Source organism: Macaca fascicularis, chromosome 3, assembly GCF_037993035.2.
Source record: "Macaca fascicularis isolate 582-1 chromosome 3, T2T-MFA8v1.1".
Taxonomy (NCBI): Eukaryota; Metazoa; Chordata; class Mammalia; order Primates; family Cercopithecidae; genus Macaca; species Macaca fascicularis.
This window is the reverse complement of record NC_088377.1, coordinates 139,382,155-139,402,768: the sequence shown is the minus strand read 5'-3', so window position 1 is coordinate 139,402,768 and position 20,614 is coordinate 139,382,155. Positions and strand designations below refer to the sequence as shown.

The window sequence follows — 20,614 nt, the reverse complement described above, 5'->3', positions numbered from 1 at the left end:
ATGACTTGTTGATAGGTACAGAAACCACTATGGTACATGTATACCTACGTAACAAATCTGCACATTGTGCACATGTATCCCAGAACTTAAAGTAAAATTTTTAAAAAAGTGTATATGCATATATACACACACACTGTTCACAACAGCACATATATATAAAATTTTTATATATAATATATATTGCATATATGTTATTTATATATATTATATATGTATAATCAAGCACATAAAGGGCTTAACATACATTAACTGAAGTGGACATTCATTGGCGTGTCCCACATGCCAAATACTCTTCCTTCTCAAGTATTTTCTCCTCCCCTAAACACATAAGTAAATTCCAGTCTTCTAGTCAGCTGTATTGATATCATTCAGCTATAAAAAAGTACTGATACGTGCTACAACATGGATGAACCTTGAAAACATCATGCTACATGAGATAAGGCAGATGCAAATGGTCATGTATTATATTGTTCCATTTATAGGATGTGTCTAGAACAAGCATATAGCTGTAAGAGACAGAAAATAGATTAGTGGTTGCGTGGGTCTGGGGAGGTTGGAGGAAGGATGGGTAGGTAACAGTTAAGGTCAGAGAATTAATTTCTCTTTATAATGATGAAAATGTTCTAAAATTAACTCTAGTGATAGTTGTACATATATGTAAATATATTTTAAAACTTTGAATTGTTGAAAAAATGTGAAATGTGACACTGACTACAGAAATTGTTCCTACACTAATACCTGCTGGATTAAACAAAATCCATTGCCTATGAATTAGGAATTACAATTGAATACTTTATTTATCTGGATTCTACCCTAGTTTCCACCTTGTCTTATAGTGAAGCTGAGAAAACCAACGTGCATAATCTGTTACTTAATAACTGGGAGAGACAAGGGAAGAAACTGTAGAGAACAATACAGACCTGAGATGGAGAGTCTTGCCAACATAGCAGGCCTAATTCAATCCCTTCTTAAATTTTTTGTTATGTTAATATTCTGCAGGACCTGGTTTTTTTCCTAGCTAATGTTCTCCTTAATACTGAGAAAATTCTTTCTAGTTAAAGTGGGTTAAAGTTGCTCTCAGTAATTCAAAGTAACTTGAAATTAATTAAGTGACTTGGGTTCAAAAACTACTAAGATTGCAGGTATTATTAGTGATATAATTTTTAAGAATATTCTTTATATGTTTACAGATTCTCCAGTCACCAGGTATTTATACAGCACCTACTGTGTGCCAGCAATGGATTCAATGTACTGAATGTTACATTGAATGTAACTGAATGTTAAGTCAAATAGACAGTCATAGTCTGTTGAAGAAAGTAAATAAAATGTGGCCAGTGCTCTCCAAGAGAAATTGAGAATTCTATGAAGCAGGAAGGATGCGTACACCAGTGAAGAAAGGAAAGAAATCCCCACATCAAGGAACTTTAAAGTTTGGATTTCGGAGGGAGTGGGATGCATATATATGTGTGTGTAGCCCAAAAGGGAAGAAAGAAGGTAAAACCGAAACCAAGCAAAAAAAAACAAAAACAAAAACAAAAAAACAAAAAAACAAAAACACAAAAAAAAAGAAAGAAAGGAAGAAAGAAAGAAGAAACAAAGAAAAGAAAAGAAAAAAAAAGAAAACAGTGCATTTAGGAACTGAAAGAGGTTAGTATGCCTGAAATTTAGAGTAGAGGTAGGGAAACTTTCCCTGACAGGGCCATGGAGCAAGTGATTTAGGCTTTTGTGGCCCATAAAGTCTATGCCACAACTACTCAACCCTGTGTTTGTAGAGAAAGCAGCCAAAGACATTCCAGAAACAAATAAGCATCACTGTGTTCCAATAAAACTTTATGTTTAAAATTGATAGCTGATCTACAGGATGTAGATGGTCCCCAGTTTAGAGTGTGAGGGACCACACTGGTACACCAGGACTTGGTGGAAGAGCATTTGAAAGCTATAATATAAAGCACAGATAATCATAAAGATAATATAGAACCACTGGCCTGTATTTAGAAGATGAGAAAAATGATTTTTCTTTTCACATTTTAGAAACTCTCTCTGGTTACAGAACAGAGACAGCATTAAGAAATATGGGGTAAATATGAAAGTAGGGAGATCAAGTAAGAGGCAAATGTAGTAGTTTAGATGAGAGAAGGCAGAGGCCTGGATTAGGGCAGAGGCAGCTGAGATGAACAGATATACTGGGTACTCATAAGACAGAATGGGCAAGACGTGGTGATTGATTAGAAGTGAGACACAAGAGAAAGGAACCAGGGAAGGACAACTAACAGGTTTCAAGATTGCTCATTTGGGAGGATGGCATTTTCTCCTCTGAGGCAATACAGGTAGAACTTTCCAAAGGAAACAATTATTTATAAGATGCTAAATCTGAAGCACATTGAAGAGTTATTCTTGTCTGGTTTCCATGAGATATGAATGTCTCATGTTGAAATATATAAAGTCTGAAAATAGATACAATATAGGATTCAATAACTTAATGAAATATTAATGAAACACATATGTCTTTGTCTCTAGATGTTTATGGCCATCATATAGCTTTGGGAGTTATGAACCTAACCTGTAGGCAGGGAACAGATGGGTGGCTTGTGGTCTGAATGCAGTCTCAGATAAAAAGGGAGCCTGGGCTAGCACCCTTTGCAGCCCTCTCATATGAGTGATCAGCAGAAGAAATGAAACCCATGAAAGAGACAGTGAATATGCACCCGGAGAGGGAGTAAGAAAATCAGAATAGTATGTCATCAAGCAAGAGAAAGCATGGAGTGTCAAAGGACAGCGCAATCACCAGTGTCACACACTAAAGGACATTCAAGCAAGATAAGTTTCTCAAGGATAGGGGCACTCATAAAGCCAAGAATATGCTTTGTTAACACAGATTTCTCAAAAAACCCATATTCCCTATGTTAAAGTAGAAACGGAATCCAGAAATATCCTTTTGCAGGAATTAAAAGGTAACTCAGAACAATTTATATGCATCTTTGGGTTTTTGGAGTAATTTAAGAAAAGTGAAAAATTAATAATCCAAGCTTCTATGTAAATTGTTCCCAGATTAATGGGAATTATATTTGAATATTATATGTGTCTGCCATGGAGCAGGAGTCAAAAACTGAGGAAAGAAAGTAAAATAAAGAACATCTTTCGATTATTGAATAGTTTCAAATAATTACAGAAAATCAAGATGGGGAAAAAGATGTACATATGTGATAAAGAAGGGGGATTATATGAGAGAGAAGTAAACTTGGGTAGGAAGAAATGAGGTGCATCTAAAACACTATGTAAAGCAATGCCACTGTTAACAATTTCTCCCAGATAGTTGAATTAGACCATTAAAAAAATCCATTATTATGTTCATTCTATCCATATGTGTAAAGATATACATAAATATTGGTACATATATGTGTATTTATATATGTATATTTGTGTGTGTGTGTATATATACATATATTCACAGGTGCAAATACACAATTTTCTATTATTGTTGGATGCACTGGTTGTTCTACAAGAGCAAAGCCTATATCCATCTTATTCCCATTGTATCCCAGAGTCTACATTGCTTAGTAATTGCCTTTTTTTTTTTTTTGAGATGGAATCTCGCTCTGTTGCCAGGCAAGAGTGCAGTGGCACGATCTCGGCTCACTGCAACCTCCGCCTCCTGGGTTCAAGTCATTCTCCTGCCTCAGCCTCCCAAGTAGCTGGGACTACAGGCACGTGCCACCACGCCCAGCTAATTTTTGTATTTTCAGTGGACATGGGGCTTCACCATGTTGGCCAGATGGTCTTGATCTTTTGACCTTGTGAGCCACCAGCCTCGGCCTCCCGTATTTGAATGAGTAAAGAAATGAATAAATAAGATTTTGTTTCAGTTTTAAAGTAATTATTTCCTTTGATTCCATAATGTGATATGGAATTAATCCAGAGCAGTCTTGAACCAATTCTGAACTATTGCTGAAGGCCTAGCTACTGATACAAGATGTATCAAAAATACAACAAAACCAACCTTGGTGCTATGAATGTATAGCCAGATTCTTCAAAATGATCTGGCTTCAGGGTTTCCGAATCTGCAAAGAAAATGTTACAGGATTAGATAGATAATTCAGAGTATATATCCAGAGATTCTATAATAATAATAAGGCATGAGAAAGATTAATAAGAAAAATTGAAAATAGAGTACTTACATCCTAAAATTGAAACATATCAATGAATATAAATGTCCTCAATGCTTCCCAATAACATTATAATATGGATTAATTTCATAACATGGATCCCCATAGTTATTTTAAAGAAAATGCTATGTCTATAATTTTCTGATCTAACCCTACTATAACCAAATATCTTTTAAAAAGTGATTGATATGAATGTTATGCCAGAGGTATTTTAAAGACCAATTATTTATATAAACAGTTTACCAATATTATGATACTGAAAACAATGTTAAAAAAACTCATTAATGCCTTTAGTGAATTAATAACATTCCTCATATTAGGTATGAATTAGTAAGTGGAAGGCTACACAACAAAACTCCTTAAGTCCAAGAAAAAACTTGAGTGTGAACCAGGTTGCATATGAAAATACAGCATATTCTTTCTACCATTTTTTTGCTGCTAAGTTTTGAGTGATCATGAAGGAAAATTTAGTAAATGAGAAGCACAGAGGATAATATCCAATAGGAAGGAAAATATCAGTGGAAATGTCAAGTGTACTAAACAGAAAGAAATTGAGCAACAAGAAAATACTTGCCCTTCATTTTGCCCTTTTTTGCTGTGAAAATCCATCAGAAAGAGAAAGCAGGGAAACAAAAAAAAAAGAGGGTAAAGCAAAGGGGGTCACAAACAATATTTTATTCAATGACTTTCTTGAATAAAAATATTGTGCATAGATCAAAGGTTCATTTATGTACAGCTGTAGTCTGGGGGAAAAAAGACATATTTTGAAGACTGGATAGTATGTCCTGTCAATTATTACTAGATTACCCTCTCTGTACTGTGGTTATTTCAAGGGTCTGTTTTGCAAAGTGATTAATGCAGGTGTAATACCAATGACGTCAGGCTATAAACATAATATAAACATAAGCATTTACCAATAAAAAACTCACTAGTTATCCCCTTATTTATCAATTGAAGAACTAGCTCATGCAGAATTGCTGGCTGTGAAAAGACCATCATATCTATCTATCAAGTGAAAGTGGAAATACACTATGAACACCAGGCCTGCTGAGGGCAAAAAAGAACTGACAGAGAAATGAAAGAAACTGTAGCTTACTTTAAGATCAGATGTAAAACATATATGTATATTTTTGGTATTGTTTTGTTTTTTACTTCATCCTCACAGAAAAATTTAAGGTTGTTAGCAATAATTGGCAATGTGCAACGGATATGATGGTCATTTTACTTTACAAAATCTAGTCACCCAAAACAAAATAAACAATAACTTGAAGTATGCGCTAGTATTAATTACTCTACATTCCAAATGAGGCTTAAAAAAATTAATCCATTTGCATTACTGAGACATTAATTTGGATTAAGAAAAGAAAGTTAATTGCCAAACCAAAGCCAAAGACCAGTGCAATTAATTTATTCAAAGTAGAAGAAGTAGAAGATGTGAAGCACAATATTATTCTGGCCAAATGCAAAATAAATAAATAAATAAATAACCAGAAGGAAATAAAAGGAAAGAAAAGGAAAAGCTTTACTAGCACAGTGCCATGAGAGTAGAGACTATGTTGATAAGTAGCATGTGAAACATTTTGCTCCAGCTAGCAGACCCTTAAAACGACAGCAACAGGACACAGCACTGCAATGATTCTATGAGCACATAGCAAGGCAGGGAAGGGCGGTGGGGACTGCCAGTGAGACTGGAGTACCTGCTCATATTCTATCCATGTAGAATATTTCTTGTTCCTTGCATGTTTGGAATGGGTTAGAATCATTGCTGTAGATTTGGTAATAACACCTACTAAAATATTTAATAAGCCTTGGGTATTCCAAAATCTAGACGTATTTAAACATCTGGTACTAGGAGATAACAAATGGACCCTGAAGTCACTTTCACAGTACTTACATCTGGCCTGAGTTATTGTCTCTTCTAGTTTGGCTTTTATATAGTAAAAACTGTAGGTTGGTAATACCAAGGCCAAACTGCAATAGAAACAAGAGAAGCATAAACACAAACAAACAAAAATGAAACATAACTTAAAAAAAAAGACACATCAAGTTCATGGGAAAATCGAAAGATCTTCCTCATGGGAAGGAAAAGACATTATTTTCACAAGAAAATGCATTCAGCAAATACAGTACTTAATTTTGGTCTTGCCATCCAGAGTCATCTAGCTGTCTACATTGTAGAAAATCAGAAGAGACAAGTGGAAAATAAGCTCCTGAATGAACCCATAAATGAGGCAAGGAAGGAATGTCATGTCCCCCTACTATATTTCCAGAAAATTAAAGTATTTTGAATTTTAACAAAAAATTGAAGAACATTAGGGGTATGTTTAAACAAAGTAAATATATAATACCATTTAGATACACTTCCTTAATGTAATATATATCATGTTAAAGTGCTTTCTATAAAATGGACATACTATTAAAATACAAACGGAAGAGTTACTATTATCATTACCTTGTTTTTTTTCTTTTCTTTTCTTTTCTTTTCTTTATTTCTTTCTTTTTTTTTTTTTTTTTTTTGGAGACAAGGTCTCACTCTATCCCCCAGGCTGGAGTGCAGTGGTTTCAATCATGGCTCATCACAGCCTCAATCCCCTGGGCTCGATCGATCCTCCCACTTCAGCCCCTGAAGTAGCTGGGACCATAGTCACATGCCACCACGCCCAGCTAATGCTTGTATTTTAGTAGAGACAGGGTTTACACTACACGTTGCCCAGGCAATCTGCCTGCCTCCAGACTCCCAAAGTGTTGGGGTTACAGGCATGAGCCACCACACCTGGCCATTATCATTACTATTGAACAATGCATAAAGTCATCTAAAATATATTCTTTTGAGGGACAAATATCCACTATTTTAAAACTCCAATCCTTGGGCAAGTTCTCTAGTGTCTACTCATAGGCAAATTCAGATTCCTTTACTGCACTAACAGAAATTGCTCAGCTCATTAGTTCATAACCAATAGTAAAACTAAGTCATAGTATTTATTTCAAGTTTATTTACTGTGGCTATTCCACATTATTTGGAAGTTTGTTATTAGGTGCAACAGGAACTGTGTCTTGAGTTTGGTAGTTAACAAGAGCCACGGTGCTACTCTAGTCTTATGGTGGATGTCCAAAGCAGAGGAGAGTTCCGGTGAAAATCTTAGGCCAAATTCAGAATGTTTTAGACACAAAGAATGTCAGACAAGCTGGCCATCAAAACTTGTCTTAATGACCGCCCAAAATAAAAAGCTGTTAGGCAGGTATCTTACTTATTTTGAAATTGCCAATTAATAATAAAATAATAAAATACATATCAGAATTGTTAAAGGATTTCAGAATTTTATGCACTTTCCAGTAACACAGCTGCATATGTGTAATTCTCCTACTCTCACGCTAATACTCAAATGTAGGACATAACTATTCCATATCCACATGTGCTATGGAGCCACATGATCTTTGCTATGCTTTGAATATAGAAGGAAACTTGTGAACAGTGGGTTTACGTTACCTTTAAAATGCCCAATCTAACTACTTTCCAAAAGCAATACTTGTTTAATGTAACCCACTTGGTCACCTTCGGCATCCACTTTTAATAGCTAGCCCAAATTTTAGTGATGTGCAGGGAAAGGTGTGTGTATCTAGGCTTTTGAGTATTTCTAGGCATGTGTAGATCCTTTAATTAATTAATTTTTAATAATTTCAGCTTTTAGATTTAGGGATGTGTAGATCTTTTGAATCACTTAAGCCTCATGTAGCCCCAGTTTTGGGAATGGCTATCCCAATGTCATTATGTATTTTTATAGACAATATAGAATAGGGAAAACCATGAAATTTCAAAATTTCATTCTTATGACTCTAAATATTAAAATTTCACTCTCTGAAAAGGAAAAAAACTCAAGGGTTTATTTGCTAAAATTTAATGATATAATAAAGATAGCAAAATGAATGGATGCTTGTTACCTCTAATTCCCAAACCTTTCCCAGTCATTAAGTAATTCACAGACGTTCCTTATGGGAAAAGGTCAGGGAAATAAAATGTTATATAGATTTAATGAAAATTTCTATATTCACTTTATAGGTAACTTCCTTTAAGTGCAGGCAGAGATTAAAATTAAAATAAGTAGTGCAATCACTCTGACAGCAAGATGACCTTTCCTGATTCACTTGCCATTTACAAAATGTACAGCAGAATTACTGAGCACTGAAGATTGTCTCCTACAAATTCTTCTCAAGGGAAATTAGGACATTTTTATTGCCCCATCAGCATTTATTGCTAAGAGAAACTTCTAATTAAAACCGATAACGTTATATCATACAACTGCTAAAGTGTCACTCTATAAGCTTGGGTTACATCTAATATATCATAAATATAGTATGGAAACCCATGAGGAAGAAAATAGAAGTCTTAAAATTGGCATATCTACTATGTGTTTTGTTGGCCTGTAAGTCTTTGGTTGTTATTAATAGCTATAATCCGTTCTATAGAAAAACATAGCTATACTTAATTATATCCATCTCAAGCCAAGTTAATTTTTCAACATATAGCCAGATAAGATCTTTATCGACATTCCTAGTCAATGGTGCTGTCATATACAATGTTTGCTGTCTCTGTCCCTACAAAACTGATATACCAAGACTGCTTTATTTCCTTCTAGAGATTAAAGTTTAATAAAGCAAGTGGCCACCAGATGAATGGTATGGCCCAGGCAGTGTTTTGTGACTGACAGAAACATGGTTAACTGAGTTAAGTGGACTATAACACATTTATCAACTCATTTATCTCCATAAAAGTAAATTATTCTCTAAAAAAAGAAAGCATCCTATTAAAATAATTGATTACATTTCAAAATACAGTACTTGGATCAAGACTTAAGAAGAGAGAAATCACCAGATGAAAATTTTGTATCTCATTCATGAAATAAAAACATATCATGTTTTTTTCCTTCAACTTAGATGCAATATTTTGTTCTAAATCATTGTTTGTGAATTTGTACAGTGATTCAGAAAAGTATTTCCAATGGAAATAGATTTAATCTGGCCCAAAGTTGGAGACTTGGAAAGCGAATGTGTGAGGAAAACATGCAAAGGTGGGAAAGTTGGGGCCTTGTCAGAGAACAGTTGTATGTATAGTGATGGAAGTGACAGAAACGACAGGACAGATACATTGGGCTAGAAATGTGTGAAGGGACTATCAGACTTGGAAGTTCAAATTAAACTTCGATGAAAATGGAAGGAGATGAAAGTTTTGTCAACAAGGAGTGATATGAACTTGAGAAAAGAACATTAACCTGCCTGCACTGTGTATTATCACTCAGTGTATGAGGAAAAGAGGTTGAGTGTAGAGGCCATTCACGAGACACATAAAACACCCCAAACGTGTCCTTATAACTGTGGGAGGGCCAGCTATCACATTGTAAGGGTCAAAAGAATCCAGTTTTTCTCAGAATTAGTTCGTCTAAGCAACAAGGGCACAGAACACATTCTCATACAATTCCTTGATACTCTGTTTTATCATAAAATCATCTCTCAAGAGACAGACCTTTAAGACTTCCTCTCTTTTTGCACCTTTTGACAAATTAATCTAAAAATTGAAAGGTGGCAATAATCAAGGAAGGGGGAGGAAAAAGAGTAACTTGTGTATACACATGAAGATTATACATGTATAAAGAAATGCCTAGAAATTAGAGATAGGAATCAGTTGATGGAAAAAAGTAAAATAATTAAAACAGCCATTCTGGTGTTTTGCAATATGCTCTTTTCTTCTACGTCTATTCTACATGCAATCCTAGGAATACTAAAGGAGATAGGTTCCTATGATAATAACATAGGCTCCCATAAAAGGTTATGTGTATGTTCTGGGGACTTGGTTTGATTTTTATTAGGAGAGAAATCGTTGAGTCCATCACAGTCTACATATTAGTTGTATATTAATATGTAGTTAAAGAGATTTCTGCACTTAAATATTGCAATGGAAGTTCAGCACACCATTATATAAATTTGAAAAGATGAGACAGATCGAAAATTTCTTCAATTGGAAAATTCTTCCATTTCTCCAAATTGAAATTCTTCAATTCTGTAAATATTTCTAGAGTGCCAACTATGTGCCACTGTCATACAAGCTGATGATTCAGAAGTAAATAAAGCAGGGAACAATCCCTGCCCTCTTGGAACTTACTAGTGAGAGAACAGATGATAATCAGTAGAAATAAGTTTATATATGCTTCATGTGTGTGTGCGTGATGTTAAATGTCAATAAGGGTTATGGAGAATATGAAGTGCAAGAGGGAGATAGAGTGTGGAGAAGCATTATACATTTTAAATAAGATTGTTGGAGAAGGCCTTTCTGAAGAGATGAAAAGTAAGTAAAGATGGGAAAATGAGGGAATGAGCATGTGACTGTTTGGGAAAAGTAATTCCAGGCAGAAGTAATTTCATATACAAAAGTTCTGAGGCAGATGGGTGCCAGTGTTTATGTTGTTTTGTAAAAAGGACAATGTGGCTTAACCAGGTACTGTTCAGTGGAGAATCTGGAAGATAAATTCACAGAGCTGATGGTGAGTGAGGTCAAATGGTTTAAGCCACTGATGGCCTTGCCAGACTTCGGGTGTCAGACGGAATGAGATAGCAAATTTACTGGTGAGAGTTGAGTAGAGAAATGAAACAGTCTACTCAAGGGTTAAGAACCTTCTTGTGATTGTGTTGAGAACAGAAATAAAGATAGAAGATGGAGACACAGATGCAAGTAGTTATTACTCTAATAGTGGGAGTTCTTTCTGACCACTTCTATTTTAGTCTGTGAAATGGAAAGCAAATTCATCACCCGAGCGAAAATGATGAGAATGTACTACAGGTTTGGAGAGTGAAGTGATCAAGAGTCATCTACGAGCATCCTAAAATTACAGGATTATGGAGACTGCTAGCCATCAGTAAGGCCCACTTCAGCTTAGAGGTCATGAATTTTAGGTGATATATCAGCTAGTGAGTATTTTACTTCAGCCACTTTTAGCTGTATGGGTACAGTGTGGTGTGGCTAATAATTTGAATGTAACCAGGACTAGTATTTTGCCAAATTGGTGTTTGCCAAACTCAACTATGACGAAAGGAGTTGGTGGTGTGCGCAAGACAGTGAAAGACCCAAGGAATTTCTGCTAAATAAAGAAGGGCACAAGGACACGAAGAGGGCAAGGCAGCAAAAAGGAAGAAGGGATTGATGGATTTCATGTCTTGAGTCAAGGATTACTGCTAGTAGCAGGAGAGGACGGAAAGTTAAAATGTGGTAACCTGAGAGTTGGATGAAAAATTCTCGTGTAAAGACTATGAAGGCATTGCAGACTTGACACTGTAAGAGCTGCAAAATATGATTTTGGAGTCAGTGGCTGAGGTAGGGGGATGACAAGATCACTAGAGGATAGGAGGCCAAAAGTAAGACAGCCCAGGTAGTAGAAACATCATCTATGTCAATGCTACTTAAAATGTTTTCCATGGACCTAGCCAATTTACAAACTGTCTATTACCAGCCCATGATAGCAAAATACAGAAATTGAGAGGAAGTATTCAGAAAATTTTATAGCAATCTAACAGACTAATTTTATATCTGTGAAATCTAATAGTAAAAATTTTGAGCTTACGTTTCTTCCTTTTAAAGTTTATTTTATTAAACAATTTTTATTTTTCTTTACACCAGTGTAGGTATGGCATCATTTGAAAAACAGTGAAATATGTGAATGTAGGAGAGTGACAATGAGCCAGGAGCTGAAATCTTTATAGGAATGAGAGGGACATGATTGTTAAGAAGGAGGAATAGTAGGTGGTGTGGTATGGTGGCATGAGATTCAAAGATGGAAATTTTAGAAAGGAAAAAAATAATAATAATGAGTAATGAGGACACACTCATATCACCCTCAGTATTCTGAAGACTTCAGAGGAATTAGTGAGCTCAGAGGAGAGTTACAGCAAGAAAGTGAAGGAAGTGTTGAGCAAGTGTTAAAGAATGGAGAATTACCAATAGATTACTAACTTTTAGGCTGTCCAACTTTCCAAAGCCCAGCCAATAAGAGGAATCAGAATATTATAGAACTGATACTCATGGAGGTAAATTATATCAACTAAACATTTTATATCAGATACTACAATGATGAGATAAGCTTTATATTTGAGGTTAGTTTTGAACTCAAATGTGTGTATGTGTGTAATGTAAACTAAACAACAACTAAAAGAGGAAATCAGTGGAGTGAACCCTACATATAATTATGGGTATTTGTCAACATTTCTCAAGTAAAAATACAAAATATATAGATTTATATCACATACATTTTCATTTGTAAATTTTGTATTACTAGATTTTTTCCATCTTTTCCATTTTAAAAATCAGTCTATAAGTTTACTATGTTTTGATTTTGGGAACTCTTCTATTGAAAATCACATGAAAATTCACTTATGAAAATGTAGACTTAATATTAATCCATTGGAATACACAATACACATAGAATGCAGTTAATTACCTGTAATCTGTGCCATTGACAGGTGTCCATGTGTATGTCCTGTTTCCTTTGTCAATATATCTCTAGAAAGAAGTTTGACATGGTTATTATCATGGTTATTATCACTACATTTTGTATGAATATATACGAAAAGTAAAGCAGTAGAATTTACTTATAAATTTTGCAGTCATTTAACACTCATCTTTACAAAGGTATGATCTATTTTATTCTACGTTTATTTATTCTATGTGTGTCTAGCAAAATTTTTGACAGAAATAAATATAAGTGCAAAATCATAATAGTTTATGCCAAATTATCTTCAAAACATTGAAAACAGTATTTCCTGAAAAACAAATTTTAATAATGAAACAGGACTATGAAGTATTTAGACAAGGCTCAGATATATCCATACTAAAGTATGTTTAAGAGTAACAGGCAACATCAGGACATTAACGCAGTGTGTCTAGATCCAAGTGTGTGATTAGCATATGACTGTTTTTATGAAGCCACTATTATAGCATTATTATGGTATCATAAGAGGCTATTCAGTATCACTGAAGGTTAGGAAAACACCTAAATCCACCAGGGAAAGAAAATACAGAGCTAAAGAAATTCATGCATGGCTATATCTTTTATACATGCACTTTTCCATTACGTATAGCGATGACATATATGTAATTTTTAATTTGCTTAGTTATTTTTGAGTTTCATCATTCTCACCAAAACAGTAACATGTACTGAAGTATTTCTTGGTATAAGGCACCATGCTAAGCACCTTAAAGTCATTCTGTCACTTGATCCAACCCCTGGAGTATATACTTTTATATCCCGCAATTTATTGATAAAGAAATAAGTGTTAAAGAGGAGGTAAGGTACTTAAGTTGGCAAAATGTATAATGCCAAATTCATGTTTATAACAACTACACAATGTATGTGTGCGTGTGTGTCTGTGTGTGAGCATGTGTGGGTGTGTGTGTAGCAGATGGGGGGAGGGGGAACAGGGTTGGTGAAGAGGGCTTAGTATTCTTAAAAGAATTAGAAGAAACAATGCTTATATATTTGTTACTACTCGTATACGCATAAACAAACAGGGCAAGCAAGTGTTGGTCTGCAAGTTATAAATAAAATACGGTATCACAAAATAGTATCAGAGCAGAGAAATAAAAATACAAGTTTTTTCAATATCAGTAGCAGAAATTATAATCTGGTTCAGTCTTCAATTTGTAATGAAATAATCATTACAAATCATTGAAACAGACAACTTTAAACATTATTACTATCTAATTTTTTAGTCAAGAAATCTATTTTTCAACTGCTTTCAAAGTTTGGAAATATTCTCAGATTAGCTTCTTAAGGAAGTCGTTATTCAGTAAGTTTATCCTTACTAAATTCTGCCATCTTTCAGTAAATTTTCTGCATGAAATAGAACAAATGCATTCTAGTTTTAGCCCAAGCATATAGTTATAAAGGACTGTTGATGGAATATGTGTAATAAATACAAACTATTTTCAGATTCCAACAAAACAGATTCACTTGGCCATAAATTAAATTGAAAAGCTCTAATTCTATTTTAAACTTATTTCAGTAGTAACACTAAAATCCATAAAAATACAGTATCATAAGGGTTAGCATATATGTATTAAACATTTGATTATTCATATAATTTCTCATTTATTCCATACACTTACAATTTTTATAGAGTAGTAAGACTCATGAAAGACATGACTATGAAAAAAATGTTTACAAATTAATTTCAGACAGGTTTTGGTGAAAAATATTCAATAAATCAGGTGTAAAGAGAGGTTCTGTGGGAAACATTTCCTAGGTGAGGAATTTCAAATTACTTCCAACTCATTATGCCAAACATTGTGAAATGTGCTAACACTGGAGATTCCCAGCTCATCAATACGGAAAATGGTACAAGAAAGGTTATATAATTCCTACAACCACCACAAAAATGAACTTCAAAGTTAATAACTAACCTAAGCCTGTGGAATTCAGCTACTTTGGCTAAACCGCATAACACTATAATGTGAAGGTTACTATCACATCCTAAATATCTCTGCCAAATCCCTTACATAGACCATTTAGAAAGAGCTTTTGAAAGATATCAACTAAAAATTAGAGTAATATGTATGCACAGAGTTGTAATTTTTTGACTGTCTATAAAATAGTGAATAGTGATAAAAATTATAGTCACTCATAGAGTAAATAATAACTCTTCTTGAAATACCAACATCCATAGAAATCTGGAGTAGAAGGCAACATAGTAATTGAAGATTAGCAGTTATATCTATTTACAATAGTGTGTTCATGAGAGACATTTTAAAATTCTAAGATAGGAAAACATAGTCTTTAGCTGAATATTTGTCAAAAAAAGTAATTTGCAGTAAATTGAAGGGGGAAAAATATCAATGGAAGTTAACAGAAAATTACTTTGTAAGCTGAAAAAAGAATGTGCAAAAGTCTAAGTAAATAGATTTGAAGTTGCAACAAAGACTGAAATGTAAATATACCTCCCTTTGTGTTCTGTAATAGGAACTCATAATGATATTAAAATGAGAAAGGCCATGTGCTAATGAAGGATCATATTCAGATCCTAGCTCACCTTCCACCTAGGGAAGGATCTGATGAGGAATTTCAGAGAAATGTCATCCATCTAAAAAGGATGAGATTGTGAGGAAAAGGGTAGAGGTTATACATAAAAGCTTAAATTACATTTCCAGGCTCAAAAGCTTCTGAGACCTATATTTTTCAAATACTCAAATGTATAAATGTCTGTATGTACTCCACATCTGACTGATAATAGACATACTCCAATATGATAATAGACATAAACCAATTATTTGTGGGGGTAGTTGTGTTATCACAGGATTTAATTTCAGATGTAAGTGCTGGGAAATTTTAAAGTGTGTAACTAGTAAATGAAGATAAATCAAGCCAGAAACAAGTAAACAAAAAGCTAAAAATACAAAATAATTAATATATGGAACTCAATAATTAGAACATCTACCTAATCATATAAAACACATAGCTATTAAATATTAACTTCAATTTTGCAACATTGGCATGGTGTAAAACAACATGGCAAAATTATATTGTGCATTCTATTTCTCATAAAATATATGTAAAATATAATTTCAAGAATATACTGTTAATGTATAAGAAAACATCAAGAAACCTAAAGCAATAGTGTTGTATAAAAAGAAAAAAGAGTTAAAAATATATCTTAGTGAAAATATCCCTCCAGCTAAGAAGTGCTTTAAAAAAGAAAAATTGTTTCCTAGAGGTATCCGTTTTATAATAGTGGATTAATAGAAAAAAGGACAAATTACCAATATCAAATTTTCTTGATATAATTTTTATTTAAGAATAAGCTAGAATCAATTCTTACCTCATCTTGAGATTTAACCAGAGTTCTGAATGTTTTTTCTCCACTTTCCCCATCAATCATCTTATTTCGAATCTAAGAGTAAATGAAACAACTACTTTATTCTAGAAACAAAGCTGACCTGCCAAAGTATGACGGTTAACATGGTAGTTTTTTAAGTTCTTTACTTCATGTAGAACAAATAAAATAAAAATAGGGAGTTAGTTTTACCAGTATCTGCAGTTGTTCTCTGGGAATTTTTTTAAGTTACCATATTAGAGTCATTTTACACTGTTTTAAAATTTAAATAAAACATCCTTCATGAAATATTTTCAATCTGCTGGTAGTTTTTGAAACATAGTTAATAAAATGAATGGTCAATTATGTTACGGCTGGCCACAGTGGAGTGGAAAGTAGTCACTGAGACACAGAAATGTATATATACAAAATTACATATAACACAGAATGCTTCAAATTTCTGCCTTACACAATCAGTTTCATGTGAGAAAAGATTTTTAAGAGGACTCTTTATACTTTTTTGTTAGTAATTCTTATATCTGGAGTACAAAAAAATCTAAATAAAGGATATAGAAAACTATAAACACCTATTTGGATTTCAGATAAGAGAGTTGAGTCTCCTTCAGTAGAATACTCCAAATCCTTAAAAATGCAAGGTTGGCCAGGTGTGGTGGCTCACTCCTGTAATCCCAGCACTTTGGGAGGCCGAGTCAGGCAAATTGCCTGAGGTTGAGAGTTCGAGACCAGCCTGGCCAGCATGATGAAACCCCGTTTCTACTAAAAATACAAAAATTAGCCAGGCATGGTGGCAGGTGCCTGTAATCCCAGCTACTCAGGAAGCTGAGGCAGGAGAATGGCGTGAACCCAGGAGGTGGACGTTGCAGTAAGCCAAGATTGCGCCATTGCACTCCAGCCTAGGTGACAGAGCAAGACTCTATCTCAAAAAAAAAAAAAAAAAAAAAAAAAAAAAAAGTGCAAGGTCCCATTATCCACTAAATATTCCAGTCTACTGGCAATTCTCAGAAGTTTCCTCAACTTATTTTTTATAACTCAACCAGTGATTTACATTTGACTTCAGGCAACTGCAAATAATAAGTAAACAAACTTGGTGTGATTAAAGGAATAATCTGAAGAATATACGAATGTGTGATGTATCTAATTTCAAATAATTGGGTCTGAAAGGAAGGAGTAGATAACAGCTTCTAATATAAGTTGAGTGTGCACTTATGAAAAGCTCAAAAATAATAAAGACTTTACCATGAACCAGGTCTTTTGCTAAGTCCTTTCTATATATTATTTCATTTGATGACTATTACTAATTGATTTAGAAGAAACTGAGGCTTGGAGAATATAAATAAGATCATTTTGGTCACTCAGTGGAGTGGGAGTGACAGCCCAGACACCAAGCTTATCCCTATTACTTTATCCTACTTTATTATGTCCAGTACTTTACAACAAACATTATTAATCACCTAAACACCCTAACATGAGGCCACAGTCTAGGGTAATTAAAGTAAATTAAATTATATTGTTCTACAATTAAAATACACTATAACAAGTTATAAAAGAAATATGATGGCCTTTGCAAAGGAGTTAATCCATCTGGAAAAATTCTAAAAATCTGGAATCTGGAATGCAAGAGCCAAGTTCTGCTACTTATTAGCTGAAGAACTGTAGAGAAACTATTTAACTTCTCTGTACCTCAGATGTAACATCAGTACAACAGATATTATAGTGTGAAACAATAATAGCAACACCAATTTCCAAGCCTCTTGAGAATCCATGACTAACATATATCATATACTTAATGTTATTTATTATTTATTTTATTTTTCTTATTAATACTCTCATTATCATGGAAGACTCTCTCAGAGGAGGAAATAATGCAATTTTGCTTTTGAAATAAAATAGATTGCTGAGTAAAATGTATTAAGGCAAACATGGCAGCTTCTCTCACGCTACTCCTTATGTGTTTGGGTGGTTGGATTCCTTTCAAGTCTTTTTTCAATACTATAGCAACATCCTCCATCTCTATGAGTTTTACTGACGTTTACAAGATAGATTCGTATTAGAAAAGTGAAAATATGTCTACCTTTAGAAAGAGAAAGAACACTAAGGTCAAATCCAACTTAAACATTTATACTTTTTCATATGATCTTTTGGATAGGAAAACCCAGGATCTAGAAAATTTTAATGACACAGAACATTCATCTTTGTGTACACAGTATCTAACAGACAAGCTAACACATTGTAGCTGTTCAACAGATACTTGTAGAAGGAGTGCACAGCAACATCTGACCTGAGGAATTGTTCAGTCTTACTGATTCCACTCACCTCCACTTTAATATCATTCTCTAACTCTGCATCAAGGAAATCCAATGTTACTGGCTCCTGAGATTTGGGATTCTACACAGAAAACAATAATAATTAGGTACACGTAACATTATACGATGATGCTGTGTATAAAACAATTCAATGGGTATTTATGAAATTAATTGTGCAAAAATTACTTACCTAGGATACAATAACTGTCTAAAGGTATCTTCTTTCATTCATATATATATATATATATATATATATATAGCTTACATATATAAAAGCTAGAGATTGAGCTTTCAGTGCAGGCAATCTTAATAAATAACCAAGTGAAGAGAGTCTCATTTTGAGTGGTGTATTTGATACTGCATTTCTAATCACAAGCTCTTTGGGCACACTACTTTTGAAGAACCATTCACAACTTTCTTTTCATTAATTAGCATGGGAAAGGGGCAAAATATAGCCATTTGGATAACTTATTTGGCCATAAAACAATGGCAACATGTAGGCATACTTTTAAAATTTGTAAAAAAAAAAAAAAAAAAGTGTATGATAAAATGTTTTAAAATTATGTTTACATTTGCCAAGTAAAACATTCTATTGGACCTGTTCTTCCTTCTGAAAGTGTATAAAGAAAAGGTGCAAGTGTGCTTCATATATTTCAATCTAAGAAATTTTATATTTTAATAATTCAAATGACATCAGAATGCATAAGATAAACTTGTGGTTGTCATAAAGATTTTAAGATTAGCTATTATAATTAAAGTCTTACTAAGATAATAACCCCGGGTTCACTGAATACTGTTTCCTATTGCTTCTTCTTGCTGGTATATAATAATAAATAAATAACACTGGGGAATAAGATAAATTCTTATTTATCGATATCATTATATAAAATGATACTGTTAGTCTGGCAAATTTACCTCATATTTTCTCAATTGCAAAATGAAGATTCATTGAACTATTTGATAAACAAAATACAGTTAATTCCTCTATAACTTCCTAAGTAATGTAACATATCATACTAAAACTTTAAAGCTTACTAGACCAATAAAATCATAATAGGTATATGTAATTTATAATTGCAAAATTTTATAAATTGAATTTTTAATTTTTATTAAAATATTACCTAAATCTGATAACTAGATACCAGTAACAAATGTAAACTATGCTGGATTAGTGCAAAGGTCATTCAAACTTTAATAATATAAGTCTCACAGGCTCTTTCAAAAGATATTCAGATCATCACTGTTTTAAGCACTGTTTTAGGAAGAAACTGACCAAGACAGTTGCAATAAGTAAAAATGTACTAAAATTAAGCATATCTTATCAAGATGCTGAATGACATAGTATACATGGCAAATATTTACTGACAAAAATGCCTTCCTTCAAAGAGTAATTCCACCTAAAGATGAAAATTTTTTATTGCTATGGTTTTTGATAAATGAACATTCTTAAAGGCAAATTTTAAAAAACAGCCATGTCTGGCACTTTAATTGAAAAAATATTCACTGCTTAAGTACTCTATCACTATCATCAGAAGATTCTAGAATACTGAAAATAAGTATTAAATTTTTCAAAGGTGAAAATGCTGACCAGTATTGGTAAGCTACTGATGACATCTTACTGCCTGAAAAGGAAATACTCATTTGAAATGTAGTGTATTTTAAAAGAAGAAAAAAAAAGCCAATGTTGAAAATCCTTCTAATTTCTTTGTTTAAAAAATGAAACCTAGGAAGTCCCTAACAAAAGGATACTCTAAAGTTTACAATATTATTCAGCATTGCTCATTTAATGTCCCATGAAATAAACCGTCTTCACACAAACACCGTATCAGCATTAAAATTTTAACAAACTCACTGCAAAACAAAGTCAAAATAATGAAAATAATAAAAAGTAAACAGAAATAAGAGTATTTATCTTACATGCAATGGATAATGCATAGCATGACCAGACCCAAACAGCATGCATGGAGGAGGCATTATCAGGAAGAATTGGCAATATGAAGATCATGTCCCAATCCAGCATACAAAGACACAGAGAAGAAAATGAAATCATAAAAGAAAAATCTCAATGCATAACTTGTACTTTTAAAATAGCAATCTAGCTGACCATTTTTTTAAAAGATCCATCAAGGGCATGGTGACTACAAAATTCAAAAGCATAATGTTTCAATAAGAAAGCACCAAGAGAGGCTGAAGAACTGGAAAATAGTCTCGCATACCCATTATTTTTGTTTGATATTTAAAATACCTAGTATTTCTCATTTGCAAAATGTGGATATCAAT

General features: G+C 33.4%; 1 protein-coding gene across 7 annotated transcripts in view; it reads right to left on the bottom strand.

The window, feature by feature from the left end:
* CACNA2D1 (calcium voltage-gated channel auxiliary subunit alpha2delta 1) overlaps window positions 1–20,614 on the bottom strand; it is a 498,928-nt gene that overhangs the window by 32,871 nt on the left and 445,443 nt on the right. For 3 of the 7 annotated variants that reach the window (XM_005550361.4, XM_005550363.4, XM_065542404.2), the window contains 6 exons: window positions 18,345–18,416; window positions 16,017–16,088; window positions 12,644–12,705; window positions 6,058–6,134; window positions 4,738–4,758; window positions 3,998–4,058 (listed from right to left, as the gene is read on the bottom strand). In XM_005550361.4, the coding sequence (XP_005550418.1) occupies window positions 3,998–4,058; window positions 4,738–4,758; window positions 6,058–6,134; window positions 12,644–12,705; window positions 16,017–16,088; window positions 18,345–18,416 (365 nt within the window). The remainder of the gene's footprint in view (window positions 1–3,997; window positions 4,059–4,737; window positions 4,759–6,057; window positions 6,135–12,643; window positions 12,706–16,016; window positions 16,089–18,344; window positions 18,417–20,614) is intronic. The other 4 variants (XM_005550362.4, XM_005550365.4, XM_005550364.4 and 1 more) reach the window with 3 other exon arrangements.